The following is a 20,238-nucleotide window of genomic DNA, read 5'->3' as shown; positions in this document are numbered from 1 at the left end:
AAGATGAAGACATAAAACATCCGATTTTCAACTCACTTGGTGGAGCAGATCTGATCTGCCTGTGGCTATGTGACGTGTAGAAGAAAACCAAATCAAATAGGATTTTTGCATCCACAATTTGTGCTACGATGCGTTAAAAATCGGATGCTCCATTTGTATGTAAATCACACCAAAAGGATCCTCTCTCTCTCTCTCTCTTTTTCTCACACAATTGAAAATATGTGTTTCTTTCTTTTCTGCTTTCAATCCCCGTGACTCCACTTGGGCTATTTTCTCCACCGGGCCCTTTGCATCCCTCTGACGGCTGTCTCTTTGTTTTCATTGATTAAGCCCTCTGTCGCTGTATTGTTTAGACTCCACCAGTAGGTGGTACAATTACCAAGCGCTCTGTGTGTGTGTGTGTGTGTGTGTGTGTGTGTGTGCGTGTGTGTATGTATGTACGTGCGTGCGTGTGTGTCTGTGTGTGTTGTATCACGCTCATCACAATTACCTCTGGGTGCGAGTGTGTCATCTGTTACCTGCTCGTGTTCCAATTTCTCGGAGTGGCGAGGGAGCGTCATCCAGATGCTTTAATGTGTACAACACTGTCACTGGGAACACAACACAAAAGGCAGGGCAATGGGAAACGTCTGTTACAATGAACGGAGGTAATGCATCCAAAGGTCTGGATACAAACGGCACATGGCTACGAGGAGGAGCAAGAGCAACACCTGCACACACCTGACTTCACCTCTCAGTCTTTCCTTCTGTCATTCATCCTCTCCTTCAGAGGCAGGAAGAGGAGGAGATGCATGCTCAAAAAGCAACTTTGGATGTTTTCCTCCGATGCTATTTTAGCACAGAGAGCTGACACGTTATAGACAGACTAGCATGGCTCCCATCTTCAACAGCACAGAGAGCTGACACGTTATAGACAGACTAGCATGGCTCCCATCTTCAACAGCACAGAGAGCTGACACGTTATAGATAGACTAGCATGGCTCCCATCTTCAACAGGCGAGAACATGAGCAGTTGACAGGCATTACAAAAGGACTGTGGTGAGGAGGCTGACTGATGGGAGTCTGGTGACTTGCTTTATTTGATGATGACTAGGCTTGGAGGTATTATATTCCTCCTCTGTGATTTACAAACGTTACATCCGCCTGATCAACAGAGAAGCTTGCATTTGAATTCTCCCAAGAGGCTGGTATCAAGGAACAACTACTATGACTACCTCTACTCCCCCCCTCTCTCTCCCCCTCTCTCTCTCTCTCTCTCTCTCACACACACACACACACACACACACATCTGAAAATTGCCTGCATCCGTGTACAGCTCTCTGTTCCTCTTTCAGCCATTGTCTAATTGGCTGGTGAGAGAACGGGCGCATTTTGATGTTCTTATGCAATCTCACACAGGCTAATGAGTTTCCTCTCTCTTCCACTTCGAGAGGGACACACACACACACACACACACACACACACACACACTTTCACTCCACACTACTAGTCTACATGTTATAACATTGGGCATTTTGATACATTCACGCCTTTGATATATTAACATTTTACTCTTCACTCACAGAGAAGACAAAAGAAAAATGTCCTGATCTTGCAATGGTAAAAAGCCACAATAACACTTTCTTCTCCAAAACCATTTATTTCTTTGGGGTTGCCACTTGCACAAAAATATTCCCTTTGTTTTATTTCATTGCATAGTTCAATAAAATAACAATACAAAACTGCTCTCACTCAATGACTCTCATATACAGTACTCACTCAATGACTCGTATAGATCCATCTCGTTTGCAGTAAAACAAAGTAGCACATCAGCTGTAAAGACTGTTGTAAGACTACTGATTATGATGAGACGTCTTGACTGTTGATTATGTCTTGTAAGCTGACGCGGCCTCAGCACTTACAGTGCATGACACGAATAAAAATCATTTAGCATACGTCCCACACCACAGCATAGGCGCTGTACGCATTTTATTTCACAGTATAACAAACAGCACAGACACACACTGCAAAGCTATCGCCCAAATACCCGCCCTCCCCTCGTCCTTGTGCAACTGCTCCCCCAGGCTGTTGCTGTAAATAAGACTGTTTTCTCAGTTCAACTTGCCTAATTAAATAAGAAGTTTTAAAAAATCCTGGGAGACATTTCTCTCGCTTGGTGGTGGATGCAGAAGACTGCATTTGGAAACCTGTAAACAACCCAGCATAAATTTACACCATTAAGTCACTCCGGCAGGAGAACGCTTATGAAGTGCTGTGTGTGTGTGTGTGTGTGTGTGTGTGTGTGTGTGTGTGTGCGCGCGCTATGAGGATGCAAGCAGCCGCACTGAGAACGTAATGTCCTCTGTGCCTGGCACGAACGCGGGCATGCACGCTGGCACCAACGCGGGCACACACATGTACGCACGGAGACACAGAGTGCTTGCTCTTGTCTGTTGCCGTCTTTTGATGAATAATGTTAATGTCGCAATGTGTGTACGCTTTAGGAATTAATTCAACTGTTCCCCATTCGAGGTCATCTCATTATTTACATGTTAATGTGGCATTTTTGTAGTCACCGGGCATCCATAACATTCTCTGAATACTCGTAAAACAAAAACACTCACAAACACAAAGTACAGTCAGTAGTATGTTGGGGTAGAGGGGGGGGAGAGCTTAGCTGTGGCTCTGAAATTTAATAGGCAAGGATGGAAAAGGGTTTTTCAGCAGTGGCAAACAGTTTGTGGCTCGATCTGTCAACCAATATACCAATCACTCAGTGTCTGCCAGGCAGTCTGTCATTCGCTTCATCTCCAGAAAACCAGTCAGTTAGCAGCTAGAGGCTTCTGGAGGATCCAACACTCCTTTCAGCTTGGGGTGAGCAGCCTGGGCGTGGCCTGGGGCTGCTAGAGCCATCTTTGAGGCTGGGACCAGAGCCGGGGCCGGGGCCGGAGCCAGGGCCGGCTGGGCTAGGAGAGCCAGGCCCTCGGGGAGCGTGGTGGGGCTGTGGGGCAGAGGCTTGAGTGCCCCCTCTGCCCCCCGGCCCTTAGCCTCGTCCAGCAACACACGGACGCTTTTGGAGAAGACAGCTCGAGGGTCTGTAGCAGGGAGAGCAGGGCAGGCACAGCTCTCCCTCAACTCCAGAGCCTACACACACACACACACACACACACACACACAGATAGAGAGAAAGAGAGAGAGAGAGAGAGAGAGAGAGAGAGAGAGAGAGAGAGAGAGAGAGAGAGACAGACAGACAGACAGACAGACAGACAGACAGACAGACAGACAGAGCAGGTAAGGAAAAGAGGGACAGATTGCTAAATTCAAAATATAATATAATCATTTTGAAAACCTCAAATGAAAGAAATACAATATATATTGGGAGGGGGGGACTCTGCCACACTTGTAATGAACCTGTCACAACTTCAGACCTGTCACAACTTCAGATAGGAGAGAGATTAACTATGGATCTAAACTTAAGAGACATAAAGTATATGCGTCAATAAAGGTGTCTATTGGGTTAGCGATTGATTAGCATAATATTGCTGAGCCATTTTGTTGTTTTCGTCACATCGTCACTGTTGCTATCTGGCAAAAATCTGTTGGTTGTTTTTGCTTTGGTAATAAGTGCTCTTATGTTTCGTGCAATTAAAAAAGCTGTGAAGTGAATTGAGAGAAACAGAGAAAGTGAGAAAGACACAGGAGGAGACTATGAGAGAAAGCGAGAAACACATGGACAAGGGACAAGCATTGAGACAAAGACACTGAGACAAAGAGAGACAGTGATATATATATACGGCAGAGAGAGACACACACACACACACAGACAGACAGACGGACAAAATGGGACAAAAGAGTGGGTGGGAGAAAAAAGAAAAGAACAGCTTGTAGGGCGTCTGAGTAGAGCAGCAGCGGTAGATTCCCTGCCTGTGCCTACCAACATGAAGGTCACAGGTTCGAGCCCCCGTGTTACCTCCAGCTTGGTCGGGCATCCATACAGGCACAATTGGCTGTGTCTGTGGATGGGAAGCCGGATTAAGGGTGTGTGCCCTGGTCGCAGCACTAGCGCCTCCTCTGGTAGGTTGGAGCACCTTTTCGGGGGGGATGATGATCCTGATCCTGCCATGCGCTATGTCCTGCCGGTGAAACTCCTCGCTATCCGGTGAAAAGAAGTAGCTGGCGAGTGCACATCATTTAAATCGGAGGAGGCAGGTGCTAGTCTACAACTCTCCCCAGATCAACAGAGGGGGTGGAGCAACAAGCAGGGCACCATGGTAAGTAATTGGCCAAGTGCAATTGGGGAGAAAGCGGAGAGAAAATCCAAAAGACTTGATGAAAAAAGAAAAGAGCATGTGACTCCGTGTTCAATCAAGCTCATATACAGTCTGTAGGCAGAGTGATGGAGCCGAGTGCCTCCTCACAGCTTGGACCTTCCACTTCACCGGCCCTTCAGCTACAGTTGTAGTAGGAGCTAGTAACCTTCAGATACAGTTGTAGTAGGAGCTAGTAACCTTCAGCTACAGTTGTAGCAGGAGCTAGTAACCTTCAGCTACAGTTGTAGCAGGAGCTAGTAACCTTCAGCTACAGTTGTAGTAGGAGCTAGTAACCTTCAGCTACAGTTGTAGTAGGAGCTAGTAACCTTCAGCTACAGTTGTAGCAGGAGCTAGTAACCTTCAGCTACAGTTGTAGCAGGAGCTAGTAACCTTCAGCTACAGTTGTAGTAGGAGCTAGTAACCTTCAGCTACAGTTGTAGCAGGAGCTAGTAACCTTCAGCTACAGTTGTAGTAGGAGCTAGTAACCTTCAGATACAGTTGTAGCAGGAGCTAGTAACCTTCAGCTACAGTTGTAGTAGGAGCTAGTAACCTTCAGATACAGTTGTAGCAGGAGCTAGTAACCTTCAGCTACAGTTGTAGTAGGAGCTAGTAACCTTCAGCTACAGTTGTAGTAGGAGCTAGTAACCTTCAGCTACAGTTGCAGGAGCTAGTAACCTTCAGCTACAGTTGTAGTAGGAGCTAGTAACCTTCAGCTACAGTTGTAGCAGGAGCTAGTAACCTTCAGCTACAGTTGTAGTAGGAGCTAGTAACCTTCAGCTACAGTTGTAGCAGGAGCTAGTAACCTTCAGCTACAGTTGTAGTAGGAGCTAGTAACCTTCAGCTACAGTTGTAGTAGGAGCTAGTAACCTTCAGCTCCAGTTGTAGTAGGAGCTAGTAACCTTCAGCTACAGTTGTAGTAGGAGCTAGTAACCTTCAGCTACAGTTGTAGTAGGAGCTAGTAACCTTCAGCTACAGTTGTAGTAGGAGCTAGTAACCTTCAGCTACAGTTGTAGTAGGAGCTAGTAACCTTCAGCTACAGCTGTATTAGGAGCTAGTAACCTTCAGCTACAGTTGTATTAGGAACTAGTAACCTTCAGCTACAGCTAGTAACCTTCAGCTACAGTTGTAGTAGGAGCTAGTAACCTTCAGCTACAGTTGTAGTAGGAGCTAGTAACCTTCAGCTACAGTTGTAGTAGGAGCTAGTAACCTTCAGCTACAGTTGTAGTAGGAGCTAGTAACCTTCAGCTACAGTTGTAGTAGGAGCTAGTAACCTTCAGCTACAGTTGTAGTAGGAGCTAGTAACCTTCAGCTACAGTTGTAGTAGGAGCTAGTAACCGCAAACACTAGTTAGCAGCAGTTACAGACACCCACTGTGAGCCTCTCTGTCTCACGCCCACACACACTAGCTCATCAATCTCCCACTTAGCATCACTTCCATGGCTGTGAACACACAGACATGTTCACCCTGCCGGTGGACTGCTGTGCTTTGCTTAAGGATGATGAGTGTACTAGTGGAGAGACTGAGTGGCCTCAGAAGAGCCCAGCTAAGTGAATCGGTGGCGTCACCTCTGCAAGGTTAAAAACATCCACATTATCACATCACTTTCACACTACGGAGAGCGGGCTGTTCACTTTGGCGCGGCTCATATGTGCTGCTGCTACGCTGGATCGAAGCGTTGACTTGTTGAGTTGGGTGTAAAGAGATATGGGTGAGGTAGAGAGAGCTCCCTCTGCATCGTGCATGTGTGTGATGCAGACTGATGGATCCCCAAACAACAGTCATCACCACTTCACTGCCTGTGGCTATAGCCACTGCTGCTAGAGGGCAATCAGCCACGCAGGGATTCAATACGAGGCATGGGCACATGTATGCAGTACACACAGACAGACACACACAACACACACACACACACACACACACACACACACACACACACACACACAGACACACACAACAACACAGGCACCTGATGGACAATTAGTGGTTTACCCATCTGTTCGTCTTTCCAGCTTGGAGCATCTGAGGCTGAGAGCAGAGATGTGTACCAACAGTTCAACTCACACTCAAGGTTAAATACGCTGCTGCCTAACACATATTTACTGTCTCTCTTTTCTCTCTCTCCCTGGAAACACACACACACACACACACACACACACACACACACACACACACACAGTAATGATGTAATGATCAGGGATGCTAACGCTATCCACTGAAGTTGCCGTCCTTAACCAGTTGTTGATTTCCTTCTAGCCTTAAGATACCATCGATTGTCTCAGCACCACAGTGTAAAGCGGCACAGCAGGTGTTCTCTTTCAGGTCCTCATCTAAAACGCCTCCAAGACATCCAGGGCATCCAGCCCCCCCCCCGCTTCCTTAAGTGCTGCATCTTCTCCTCTCCTCCTCCAAGTCTCTCCTTCCTCTCTCCATGTCTGCAGGTGGATCTGCATCTCTCCTGTCTCCAGACATTTCATTAGCTCCATCTCCTTCCCACGGCTCCTAAAGCTGCTGCACTAGTCCTCCAAAACCATAGATGGGTTTAGGCCTCTCCCCTCACACATGGAGCAATGTCTTTTGTTCTTGCCAAAAAAAATTCTTGATATACAATATTATCTCGATAATTATGAATGAGGTGAACCCCTTAAAAGGAGGATTTGACGAGGATGGTGATGATGACCTATTGCTCGCAGCCATGCTTCAGCCAATGACACGGCACCTCCCAATGAGTGGCGGATTATTCGAGGGCTCCTCCTTGTGGTTAAATCAAACATCAGTGAAGACGCACAGGAGAGTCCTGGAGCTATCCTCTGTGTCTGTTTGCCTCCCAACAAGTCGGCAGTTTTTGCAGTCGTAGTCTGACTGCCTGGAAGCAGGCTGCGGGTCTAAGCTCTGACATTGGTGCCGACCATTTCAGACGGAGCGAAGGGAAATCTCTTTCCATTCCCTGCGCATCTCTCAAATCCCTCCGCCGCTGTGAAACAACAACAACACTAGCTAGCAAGCTAGCTTTGCTACACACTGAAAATGTCAAGTTTTGACGAAGATTTGTATTGGGCAATAAAGCAGGCCTGCTTGGTACTTTTGGTGGATGGCTGTAAAGATAACAGGGCCTTTTTTCCGGCTAGACCAGAGTGAGAGTAAGAGCAGCCAGACTCTCTCCTACGTGGGTACAGCGAGAAACGGAGATATTGTTTTTTTAAGCGGTGTAGCCGCTTCTATAAGTGGCATGTGTGTTTGTAGCACAGGATGCGGACGGCGCAGAGCAAGCGAGCACGCGCGAGAGAGAGAGTGCGAAAGCAAGAGAGAGTCTGGAGGTCGATAGCAGCTCCGGTGAAACCCGCACACACGCACAGTTTAAGAAACGTCTGGAAATGGAGAATTCACTTCCTCATGGGCGAGACTTTGTCACACTATGGAGAGAGCGCCTTGAAACATTCACGTGTGCACACACACACACACACACACACACACACACACACACACACACACACACACACACAGTGCCAGAGAGAGGGGAGAGAGGGGTGGGGGAGAAGGGTCCAACCTGCAAACCTGCACCGCTTACTTCAATACCTGGGTGTGATTTTTACTGCCATGTATAGTAATACCGGTTATTGTCCCAATCCCTAAATGGAGCTGCAGTGGCCAACAGTAGAAGGATGGTTGTACTAGGCAGCTCAATCTTCCATGGATTACAAAAAAAGGGTAAGAGACATAGGGGTCATGTTTAGTCCATGGTGCCATGTGGAGTAATGGGGAAAATGTGGAATGGGTCTATCCAGCTGTGTGAAGGGTGTATTTATGTGTCTGTGAATGTACCTGTGGTACGAGGCGGTCCAGCTGTGTAACTCTGTTTCTGTGTGAAGGATGTGTGGACAGCCACTCGGGGATGCTGGGCTCTCCTCTCAACTGGTCTGAGATTTCCATTTGCTGCCAGAACACTGGCCCCGCCCTCACGTCTGCACATGCCTGGGGAGGACACACAGAGCGGTCAGAAAAACACACACACACACACACACACACACACACACACACACACACACACACACACACACACACACACACACACACACACACACACACACACACACACACACACACACACACACACACACACACACACACACATTGTGGCAGCCCTCCGTCTTACGCCGAGATGAAGCCCCTTACTGACGATTTGTCTGAAATTAGTTTGTTGGACAACAGTGCCCCCTGCAGACAGGATACAGGACTTGAGATCCACTATGTGAAATGCTGGGTTTGAGTGGAAGGTTAGCATATTAATGACCATGTGAAGAGCAAGAAGACTAAACAATGCATTAATCATTAAACACTACTGCCCAAATGCAGCAAGGATCATCAGTATTGTGATGTTATGTTAGGTCATAGAATGGTGATGCTTACCTTAGCAGCCAGCTGTAAGCCAACTTGGTCAGCTTCAGCCTCCAGTTTCCTGCTATAGGGACGACTGAACATCAGCTGAGAAGGAGAGAGAGAGAGTGCATGAACTACAAGGTTCCTACATATTGTCCTCACCGAAATTCCATACTACATATAGATAATTTTGGTATTGAATATGATGTGTGACTATTAGATTATTTCTTCACTACAACAAATATCACAGTAGTGAGAGGGCAGTGGCTCTGCAATTACATAGGAAAATGTGTGGTCATATGTGTATCAAGCCTTGAATACTATAATTTTCCAACTTTTCCAGACCCAGGTAGCAACCATGAATGTTCCACAGCTGTATGTATAACATCCTTATGCATAGCCTGGTGGATATAGACAACATAGTGTGTATATTTGGGCACACAAATTAATGTCTCACCTGTATAAGCTTGCTCTGTACCCACTGTCCCAGCACCGCCAGGCTGTCCCGAGGACACACGGCCCAGATGGCGGTCAACAGGATGAGGGACATAAAGTCCACCACATGAGACAGACTGGCCTGTTCTGCCTGGAGGAGGAGGGGGGTGGAAGGCAGTGGAGGGAGGGGGGCAGAAGTAGAGTCGGATGGAGAGAGAGCGAGAGAGAGAGAGAGAGAGAGAGAGAGAGAGAGAGAGAGAGCGGGAGGGAGGGAGTAAGTTTTGGATGGTAAAAGGGAGAGTGAACATATATTGATTGTTCCCATCTATTTTAGTTGAACTTTTACGCCGCAACAGATTTGGAGGTTTTAACAGCCAATCCAATAGAGCACACCTACTGGGTAATACCCAGCCCATCGATGCTCATTCCCTTCATCTAATTAAAATCTCCTCCAAGGATTTCCTCGGGGGACGTTTAAAGTCTCGAAATACCCAAGACTTCATTAGACTCTTAAACACTTTCTTAGCGCAAGAAGAATGGGCTTTTACAACAGGAGTAAAAAGAGCCATCTGTGGAGAATTAATAAGGCATGAGACTGCCCTATGTCAACAGGACGTTGGCCATAACACAGGCAGGATTAGTGACAGGCACTATACGTGTGTGGAGGTGATTTTCACGGAGCTTTATCGCTGGGCTGGCTGATGCAACCACATTGCAAATCATGCCACCTCTGCCAGCGCTATACTTCTGAGAGCGTGTCTGGGGCTGAGAATGAACAGACACTGCTGGTGGATCCTAAGTGGCTAATCTTTGTTCTAAGACATTAGTGTGCCCGTTCAGTGTTTTCACTCATCCTCATGCAAAACACTGCACACTCCTGCTATTATCACCTAAAGCCTCTCAAACGTCTCTACAAGCCTTTGTATGTTGCACCACTTTAGCTTCATGAACCATGTTCATTAGTCTCAAGCCTCTGAACTTATTCCCTGCATTTTCATACTACTGTGCCATTGAGTACTGTATGTACTAATAATGTCACCATGTGAGTTATCAGTGTTTTCTCCATCAGGACAAATTCTTGTAAAAATACAGCCGCAAGCGGCCATGAAAGGGCTTCTAGCCTCTAGGACTAGTAGGTGGTCTGCCATCCAAGGACTAACCACAGCCAAACCTGCTTAGCTTCCCAGACAACCTAACAATGTGATTGCAGGAGCTTTGGTACTGGCATGTCATAGTTTTGGACATGATCCATATCCTTTTTTGGTGTTTGTGGCGCCCCCTACTGTTAAAACAGCTTTACACACATGGTCATTGATGATATTTATGAAACTTAGTCCTGAACTGCTGAGCGGGCTATCTCAAGCCAGCAGTATCAGTATAAACTTAGACTTGACCTAATTTAATAATATGGCATCAGCCGACCCAGTAGCTCAGATATAAAATCAAATAGCTGGTGAATAAACGTAGTCCTGAACTGCTGAGCGGGCTATCTCAAGCCAGCAGTATCAGTATAAACTTAGACCTAGACTACCTAGACCTGAATTAGCAGTATAATATTAGTCATCCTAAATAATCCTAATAAATTTTGATTTGACCTAATTTTTATTGCTGTCTATAGAGTTAGTTCCACCTCTGCGCAGATTCCCCCGCTCTCTTCTCTCTCTCCCCCTCAGGTGTCCTCATTGGCCTGACGTACACCCCACCGCTGCAGCCCTAGGTCCGGCCGTCATCGTCCTAGCCACCTGTCGTCACTCTAGGCCATCTACCCACTACTCCTTCTACTGTCTGACACCCCGGGCTCATCACCATCACCGACCCTATCCTCATCATCCTGGTCACCTGCTTGCCTAAGGGAAGGGGGGGGCGCCCCCCCAGCCCCCCCCCCGCCGCCTCATCATCACCTCCAACTCCTATCCTCCCCTCCTCTTAATCATCACCTCCGACTCCTATCCTCCCCTCCCCTCCTCTTAATCCATGTCACCAACGCGGACTCATGGATTCCTCAGATCATCCTCATGGAACTCCCAATCTTGTTACCCTTTTTGTCACCTAGCTAATTAACTAGTATTCTCTAAACCTACGAACACTTAAAGACTGCATTTTCTATTTCTTTTTGGACTCTACTTTTTAGATTTTCAACTCCCTTCCCTGATCTTAGGATAATTTAAAAATTACATTTTTATATCCCTTCTGTTGGACTCTTTTTTACATTTTCAATTTTCTGTTCTCTTGTACATTTTATTTCCATAATAAACCATTCACAGAGTTTCATTATCGGAAACTCTGTGCATGGTTTAGCCCGGCATCTCTCGGCCTGTCTCGGAGGGGAGTCCCCAGATGGGGGTCCGCTGCTGTGGCCTGGTGGGTGGGCCCGTCCCCCGCGTGGCCTGCTCTCACGCTCTCAGTCACTATGCTGGTGGCTGGGGGCTGGGGGGGCGGGTCGCGTGGGGGCTGGGTCCGCCTGGGCCGCAGCAATTGGCCCCTAGCACAACGACCTCACAAGGTTCCTCCTCAGCCAAGTCACTGGGGCAATCCATGCGGCGATCCATATGGTGGAAAGGTTTTCTTGCGTTCACTGGGGGTGAGGGGGTGCCGCTGTGTCCCGGCCTGGCCTTCCCTCCCACGCCATATGTGGGCGGGGGCCGGGTCGGGGGGCATCGGTGCTCTTCATCACTGGTCGAGGGCTGCCGGTTGGTTTAGAACAGCTTAGGTAGGCGATAGATTAGCTACAGCCTAAGGCTGACCTGTTAGTGTTCAGGCTAAAATCAGACTAGAGCAGGGTAGGATAGGCCAGATTAGGCTGTAGATTAGCTAGATACTATGTCCCAGTTAGCTCTGGTTAATGCTTAGAGTAGTCAGTTGTCTGATCTTCTCCCCCCCCCCTCTCTTTCCCCCTTTCCCCGCTTCTTCCCTTCTTCCCCCTTCTTGTTCTCCTCTCTTTCCATGCTCTTTCCTCCCCCACATCCCACCGCCCCCCCCTCCCTTCTCCTGCTCTCTCCTCATTCTCCCCCCCCTCTGCTCCTTCTCCTCTTCTCCCCTATTTTCCTGAATCCCTGCCACTTCCTGCTCTCCCTTCTCTCACATTCCCCCTGCTCTCCTTCCCCTGCACCCTCCCACCTCTCCTTCTCTGCCTCTCTGTCCTCCCCCCTCTCTCACATTCCCCCTGCTCTCCTTCCCCTGCACCCTCCCACCTCTCCTTCTCTGTCCTCTCCTCCTCCACATTTCCCATTTTCCCCCCACCCTCGCCCTAATCCGGGCCCGTATCCTACTCCCTCCCTCCACCCTAGACCCTACCTCTACTCTCTGTCCTCCCCCCTCTCTCACATTCCCCCTGCTCTTCTTCCCCTGCTCTCCTTCCCCTGCACCTCTACTCTCTGTCCTCCCCCCTCTCTCACATTCCCCCTGCTCTCCTTCCCCTGCACCCTCCCACCTCTCCTTCTCTGTTCTCTCCTCCTCCACATTTCCCATTTTCTCCCCACCCTCGCCCTAATCCGGGCCCGTATCCTACTCCCTCCCTCCACCCTAGACCCTACCTCTACTCTACCTCCCCTGTACCCTTCCACCTCTCCTTCTCTGTTCTCTCCTCCTCTCTGTCCTCTCCCCTCTCTCACATTCCCACTGCTCTCCTTCCCCTGCGCCCTCCCACCTCTCCTTCTCTGTTCTCTCCTCCTCTCTGCCCTCTCCTCCCTCTCACATTCCCCCTGCTCTCCCTCCCCTGCACCCTCTCCTTCTCTGTTCTCTCCTCCTCTACATTTCCCATTTCTCCCCACCCTCGCCCTAATCCGGGCCCGTATCCTACTCCCTCCCCTCCCCCAACCCTAGACCCTACCCCTACCCTGGCTCTCCCTCCCCTGCACCCTCATCTCTCCTCCCCTGTTCTCTCCTCCTCCACATTTCCTATTTTCTCCCCACCTCCCCCCTCTCCTCCCTCCCTCCCTCCACCCTAGACCCTACCTCTACTCTACCTCCCCTGTACCCTTCCACCTCTCCTTCTCTGTTCTCTCCTCCTCTCTGTCCTCTCCCCTCTCTCACATTCCCACTGCTCTCCTTCCCCTGCGCCCTCCCACCTCTCCACATTTCCTATTTTCTCCCCTCTCCTCCCTCCTCCCTCTCCCTCCTCCACTCTCCTGCTTTCTTCAAATGTTCAAATGTTATCTTTATTCTGTATATTCTTGTTACTGTGTGTTAGCTAGAATCAGCTAGACATACTTTCTGTGAAGCCCTCTGAGACATGCTTGTGAATTAGGGCTATATAAATAAACTTGACTTGACTTGACTTGACTATTTGAACATGTTCACAAGTTTCGTGATGACTGGACAATCGGACATAAGGTTATGACAATTTATCAGACAGGCCACGATATTTCTCAACTTTTTATATATATATATATATATATCCTTCAAAATGACAGTAGATACAAAAAACCTTTTAACATTTTTTAAAGAGCTCAGTCCATACACTAGTTGCTACAGAAAAGGTTTGGTGGTCATCGGTCAAACAGTCTAAGAGGAATTGTTAAAAATATGTTTTTCAAAACATTCGAAATATCTCAAAGACTTTCCAGGCAGACCTTAAGGGTCGAAATTACAAAGTTGTAGAGTGTTACCTGTATAACGTGGACCAGGTTTTGTGAAAATCTGACTTGCGGTGTGGAAGTTATGGCCTTTAACATAACACCTTTAATTATAGCACCACCTTCAGGCCGATTGGGTTCATATTTCTTGACCCAGTAATGGTTACCAAAATCTGTCATTGGGCCACATTTCGTGTCTCTGCTATGTTGATTCGTAAAGCTGGGAAAGTTCTACATAGAATACTGTGACAGGTGATGCAACCATGGGTCAAAGCAAGGCCACAGACACAAGCGCAGGCTGCAGTGTGTGTGACTGTGTACTCACGGTGTGTGTGTACTCACAGACACAAGCACAGGCTGCAGTGTGTGTGACTGTGTACTCACGGTGTGTGTGTACTCACAGACACAAGCGCAGGCTGCAGTGTGTGTGACTGTGTACTCACGGTGTGTGTGTATTCACAGACACAAGCGCAGGCTGCGGTGTGTGTGTGTGACTGTGTACTCACGGTGCGTGTGTGTGTACTCTCAGACACAAGCACAGGCTGCGATGTGTGTGACTGTGTACTCACGGTGTGTGTGTGTGTACTCACAGACACAAGCACAGGTTGCGGTGTGTGTGACTGTGTACTCACGGTGTGTGTGACTGTGTACTCACAGACACAAGCACAGGCTGCGGTGTGTGTGACTGTGTACTCACGGTGTGTGTGTGTGTGTGTGTGTGTGTACTCTCAGACACAAGCACAGGCTGCGATGTGTGTGACTGTGTACTCACGGTGCGTGTGTACTCACAGACACAAGCACAGGCTGCGGTGTGTGTGATTGTGTACTCACGGTGTGTGTGTGTACTCACAGAGTGTCCTAGGAGTGCATGGGCCATCTCGTGCCCCAGGATGAAGGTGAGCTGGTGAACATCTGCCACAGCATCCAGCATCCCAGTGAACATGAACACCTTCCCATTCTATACAGAAACATACAAACCACATCTGAGTCGCGTGCTCTTTGCAGCTACTCGTTATGGGTTAGGGTTGACTTAGAGATGGGTAGGGTTTGCCATATAGGGCAATATAAGGATTGAGAGAAAAATGAAACTATTAGAGCAAACCTATACTACATAAATTGCAGTAAATCCCGCTCACTTGAGCAAATTTAAATAAATCAATTTTTAAGAGAAAGGTGCTCATTTACTCTTTCATGCGTGCACGAAATCAGAACAAAATACAGCATGAAAATATAATAAATCAATTAATATTTCTCTCAAAGGGGAACTTTTCCACTTTAAGAGAAAAAGCAGGTACAGACACTGTCATGCTGAGCCATCTCGTTTAGAATTGATGAAGCATCTTGGATGAGCGGTGAAACTTCTTTAATTCTTAATTTTAAGTGGATTTTGCTTTTATATATTTTGGACACTCACATGTGAGTTTGAACATACAATAACATCATAAACTAGACTGCATCTTGCACGGTTGTGAGTACTCAAAACTGTTTCTGTGATAGTTCTCGCTACAACAAACAACCTCTCTAACTCTCCATGTGTCTTTGTGTGACTGACCGGCAGGACGAAGGCGTTGATGTTGGGACTCTGCACCACATGGACACTCCAGCTGACAGAGGACATTTCTGGGATGTCCTTGTTCCTTTGTGCCAGGTGCTGCACCACCCGCTGCACCACCTGGTGACGGGGGTCGTGCTCCGGAACCAGCAGCTCCGCAAACTCCTCCATGTACTGAAGAAAGAAAACACACACACAAGCAGAATGAAGGCAGACAAAGTTAAGTTAAGTCAATTAAATGACTTAAATAAGAAGTGCACTATACAAGGGCGATGTAATAACAACAATATAACAATAATAATAATAATAATAATAATAATAATAGTAATAATAATTGTGAGAAGCTTTTGTTTTGATGATTGAGTAAATACAAATCAGCTTCACCAGTTTACAGACCAATGTCTGGAGCATCATGTTGTCCACCATACAACACAGCATGTAACTTCATCTGCTTTTGATTATTCTATAGGACGTTATTAGGTGAGAGACAATAGGACATTCCCTACAACCTCAGCATACATTAAGTAAAGGTTAATGCACGCTGAGGTGTCCATTACCAGAAAATAATGGACGATGCGGAGGCGTGAACCGTCCGAGGCGAAAGCCGAGTCCATTATTTTCTGATAATGGACACCTCGAAGTGCATTAACCCACATACCGTGGTCACTTGCCAAAGAAACAAAACAAGACCATTAATTTATATTTTCATGCGTTTTACAATCAAAATCTAGTTTTCATAACCCTGGATGAGTTGAGAAGCGGAGACAAAATAGTCCCCTCGCCTGCTCAAGATTTTCACATGAAAAAATGGACGCTTAGTGCCTACAACCTTGGCAGAATTTCTAGCCCATAAACTAACTAATAACTTGGCCAATTGTATGTAACATACAAAATAAAGCAAACGGTAATGTCTAAGAATCCAAAGATATGTAACTGGGTCGTTAAACTCAAATTCGCATTCCAGGAATAACATTAACGTAAGTGGCACGAGACGTACTGTATCAGCAGTGTAGCTTTCAATGTTGGAGTCGAGATTGTTTTGTACAAGGAAGTCTCTCAGTGTGTTGCTGTTAACTGCCCATTTTGTTGTTTTCTTTTTGTTGATCTCATCTTTTTCCTCTTCGATTTGATTTGTATCAGTGATACAGGCAGTGTGCGCTCTCGCAAAGCGCCTGACTGGCTTGCTGCAAAATTGTAAACAGAGCTGGCTTGACAGTTAACAGCTGAGAGCCGGCTTTTGTCAGCTGATCAGTAGCCTGTACTACGAAGCTAGTTTAATGCCTTATCCGAGTAAGTTTGAGTTTAAACCTGGTTTAGCCGTACTACAAAGCAAGTTAACTTTCAATCACCATGGCAACTGACGCTGCAAAGCTAACCTGGTCGCGACCAGGTTAGCTTCAGAGGATAAGATCAAAATCCATGACAGACCCATATAATCGGCTCTCTGGAGTCACTCACCGTTCATATAAGATCGCCATATGAAAAATAGATTGCAGTCAACTGAGAATATAACAAGAAAAACATTTGTGGCTCTGTAGGCTACATAATTAAATTAAGCCTACTTACCACTTTATGTCTTAACAGCTCAACTATGCGTGGAGAAATATGATCACTATTAATCACCGCAGCGCATATCATAGGCTAAACGGAGCCTCAAATGGAGTGAGGGTGATATTCTCCTACATGCCAGAAAAGCCTATACATATAATATAGATGGGATAAATATGGGATAGCCCCAATACTAAATATGCAGGCTTCTTGCATGTTTCAGCTGGAACTGTGTCCTGTAGGCTGTATGCCAATATATGAGCAAAAATAGGCTAGTTTTTATCAATGAAAAGTATGCCCGCATCGTCTCAATTCAGTCCAGCAGTTTTCTCTTTTATATTAGGATATCATTATTATAGCCTATATATGAATTATTCGATCAGTGCAACCACACACACATAATGAGTGATAGAGATCATTATTCATTGAGCATGCTTTCTAAATCTATGGTCTAAATAGGCTTACAGATTGTGGAAATTTATAGACTGAGATTACACATTTAATGTACATTTACACTCGCACAAAGCTGTAGGAGACAGAAATAGCTGATCAAAGTAAATCAAATGACTGATGTGAATACAAGCGGCAGCTTTAGACAGTCCTTCCCCCAACTATATCCAACACGGATTTTCATTCTGCCATAGGTTACATTAAATATCCGCTAAAATCTCTGATCCCACTGTGGCTGCGCTTTTTCATTCAATGAGGAAATGGGTGTGGAAATGGGTGTGGGCGTGGATCAACTCAGCTGTTCATAATGTGATTGGCTACCGCACCTCTTTCGCGTGGACGCGCGCCTGTGCACGAGCGAAAAACGTGCGCGTGCACAGGCAGATCCCAGGTCCACTTACACAGTAGAAAACCAGTGTCGTAGTATCAGTTAACTAGATAGCTTTGATCCTGTTCAGTCAAACCAGATCAAAGGGACTTATCGCGGATCTGTTAAACTAGCTTCGTAGTACAGGCTCCAGATCTCCGAAAACGACAGATTTCTAAATAGCCATTATTTTGATAAACTGAGCACACAGGGGTAATCTAAATAGTTACTTTGACCGACTACATTTTTTTCTAAACTTATAAAAGTGCCATATTAACCCTTAACGGCGGATAGAGCTCAAACGGCTCTGTCGAGACCATGGCGCCTTGATATGCACGGTGAACATACCATTTGCCTGGAACTAGCTAGGTGTACATTATCACAAATTCATGGACACCATGCAGCCAATCAGAATCGAGTATTAACTCAGTCCATGGTATAATATTGTGTATGGAAGGCATAATTTGTGATTTTGTATCAATGGACATCCTCCCTCCATCTGTCTCTCACCCCCTCTGCAGTAATGGCTGCCAGCTCCATGTAGTTCTCTCTGCTAAACACCAGGAGGCGTGTCCGTCCCGTCACCGGCGACTCATCCAGGTGGGTCAGGAGGAAGAGGGCTGCGATCACCATAGCAACAGCTGCACCTGCCCCCAGCTGCCAGCGGCTCCGCCAGGCCGCTTCGCGCAGGAGCTGCCGGCGGTTGGGGGGCAGCGCTGCCCACCACTTCCTGAAACTCCTACACACAGAGGAAGGCAACAGTTTGTATGATATCACCCTTCAATCTTCAATACGGTTTCATGTAGCTCACATACCATCATGCAAATAATATAAAAAACATATACTGTCCCACAAACACAAACCTAAGGACCAAAAACCATGTTAAAGATTAAACTAAGAAACAAACACTTCAAAGTGATCTCTCGTGCCTCCCGACAGAAGGATTGTTGGTACAGAAGTGCACTGTGTACTGTGTAGCACATCGTTTAATGGCATTTATAGGTGTATTTTTGTTATCCTATCTTTTGTTCTTTGTTTGTTATTTTGCGATCTATCAGTGATAGCAAATAGTAGTTGTTGATCTCAACTTAGTAAATGATGCAAACATAATGTTTACCTATCAGGCCCCATTGAGATCAATAATCTCTTTTGAGGCATGGCCAGTAAAGTAGCATCAAGATAAGAAATAAAAGATATAGACCAAATACAACAATGTACAAAAGCAATCAAAGTCACATTAAAGAGATGAGTCCAAAAGGCAACTGTCAAAATGAAACCACTCAATGGGTTCAGGCCAAAACCAAACCAAACAAATGTAGCTCTTTGAGTGTTATTGTTTTCCAGGGAGTAAGCCTGTTATGTGGTGGTTGTCCTACCTCCCAAGTAGTATAGCCAAGAGCTTCTGCAGCGGTTTGAGCACCAGCCATATGAGAGGTACAGGTATGGCCCTCAGGGGACCAGAAGTGTGGAAGTGACACCCGCACTGTGTGAGGACAGGAGAAGCACAGTGGAGCGTGGTGGTGTTGGGAGCCTTCACTGGGGAATACACTGTCCTTGAGTTCACATGAGAGAAGAGACGTCGTCCACAAGGCGGGCTTCTGAGATGAAGCTGAGCAGTGCTGGCTGTTCTCTGACAGCTGTTAGAGGAGACACGGTGGTGTGTCTTCTCCACATTGTGTCCAGCTTGTCTGTAGAAGTTTCGTGTCAGCTGTGCGGAAAGGGAACAGCAGCGTATGCCGCCTGCAAGACGAACACAAAGTAATGCCATGCTCCTTGTTGGCTTGGCAGTAGCACGGTAAAGTGTAGTTAACGTACTAGCTACAGTACTAATCCTGAGGTTGGAGAGGCAGCAGCAGGAACCGTTTGACAAAGTCAGAGCGCGCCCACGGTTGCTCTTTGACGTAGCGTTAAGTTCGGAGGACAGAAATACACAATACTCAACGTTAAAATCTCCATAGAATATTTAACGTTACTTAATGCTAATTGCCTTTGTCGATATCACAAGCAGTAACTGTCAATGTCATGTCATGTCATTGCTATCGGTGGGCGCTAGCTCCATGCACCACCACGTTCCATGATGCAAGTTTGCATCAGTCGTAGATTGACATGTTTGCATTTGTATCAGCAGTGTGCTCCGAAATACTTTACAATCGTATCTTGAGACACGAATCCATCAGCTTCACCCGGGACACTCAACGAAACTTGGTTGTTTTCACTTCTCCGAACTTGACAATGGAGTGTGCTCCCATATTATGAGTCCCTTGGAAACTTCCTTGCGGCGAGGGTTCCGACAGCACGGTGTGTGCGTGTGTGTGCGTGTGTGTGTGTGTGTGTGTGTGTGTGTGTGTGTGTGTGTGTGCGCGCGCGCGTGTGCGCGTGCGTGTGCGTGTGCGTGTGTTATTATTATCATCATTATTATTATTGTTATTGTTGTTGTTGTTGTTGTTGTTGTTGTTGTTGTTGTTGTTGTTGTTGTTATGTAGCTTATGTTTTGACTCACTTGAACTTCTAAAAATGTAAATCCCCTCCCCGCCCCCCCTCTCTCTCTCCAGAAAGTGCATGTTGAAAATTATAATGAGATGTGATTAGAAGGAAAGGTCTGTGAAGCAATACAAAGTTAGATGCCTAAATTAGAGTGACAGAAGTGT

General features: G+C 46.7%; 1 protein-coding gene across 1 annotated transcript; it reads right to left on the bottom strand.

The window, feature by feature from the left end:
- Positions 1 to 2,096: 2,096 nt before the first annotated feature.
- oma1 (OMA1 zinc metallopeptidase) lies at positions 2,097 to 19,778 on the bottom strand. Its single transcript, XM_083648458.1, has 8 exons — positions 18,967 to 19,778; positions 18,101 to 18,329; positions 15,226 to 15,399; positions 14,524 to 14,631; positions 9,122 to 9,250; positions 8,695 to 8,769; positions 8,110 to 8,259; positions 2,097 to 3,123 (listed from the first exon to the last, which is right to left on the bottom strand). The coding sequence occupies exons 1-8, from the start codon at positions 19,356 to 19,358 to the stop codon at positions 2,806 to 2,808; spliced, it is 1,575 nt and encodes a 524-aa protein (XP_083504584.1). The 5' UTR covers positions 19,359 to 19,778; the 3' UTR covers positions 2,097 to 2,805.
- Positions 19,779 to 20,238: the final 460 nt, after the last annotated feature.

Source organism: Poromitra crassiceps (assembly GCF_964638095.1).
Source record: "Poromitra crassiceps genome assembly, chromosome: 12".
NCBI classification, from domain to species: domain Eukaryota; kingdom Metazoa; phylum Chordata; class Actinopteri; order Beryciformes; family Melamphaidae; genus Poromitra; species Poromitra crassiceps.
The sequence above is the reverse complement of the archived record's forward strand: the minus strand, read 5'-3'. Positions and strand labels throughout refer to the sequence as shown.

What these genes read in the sequence shown, in the direction of transcription:
- oma1 (XM_083648458.1), bottom strand. Translation starts at nt 19,358, where the DNA reads ATGGCATTACTTTGTGTTCGTCTTGCAGGCGGCATACGCTGCTGTTCC. An exon ending in CAGCCATTACTGCAGAGGGG is followed by an intron (nt 15,400 to 18,100) that starts GTGAGAGACAGA and finishes TTCTTTCTTCAG; the next exon opens with TACATGGAGGAGTTTGCGGA. An exon ending in GCTTACAGCTGGCTGCTAAG is followed by an intron (nt 8,260 to 8,694) that starts GTAAGCATCACC and finishes TGTCCTCCCCAG; the next exon opens with GCATGTGCAGACGTGAGGGC.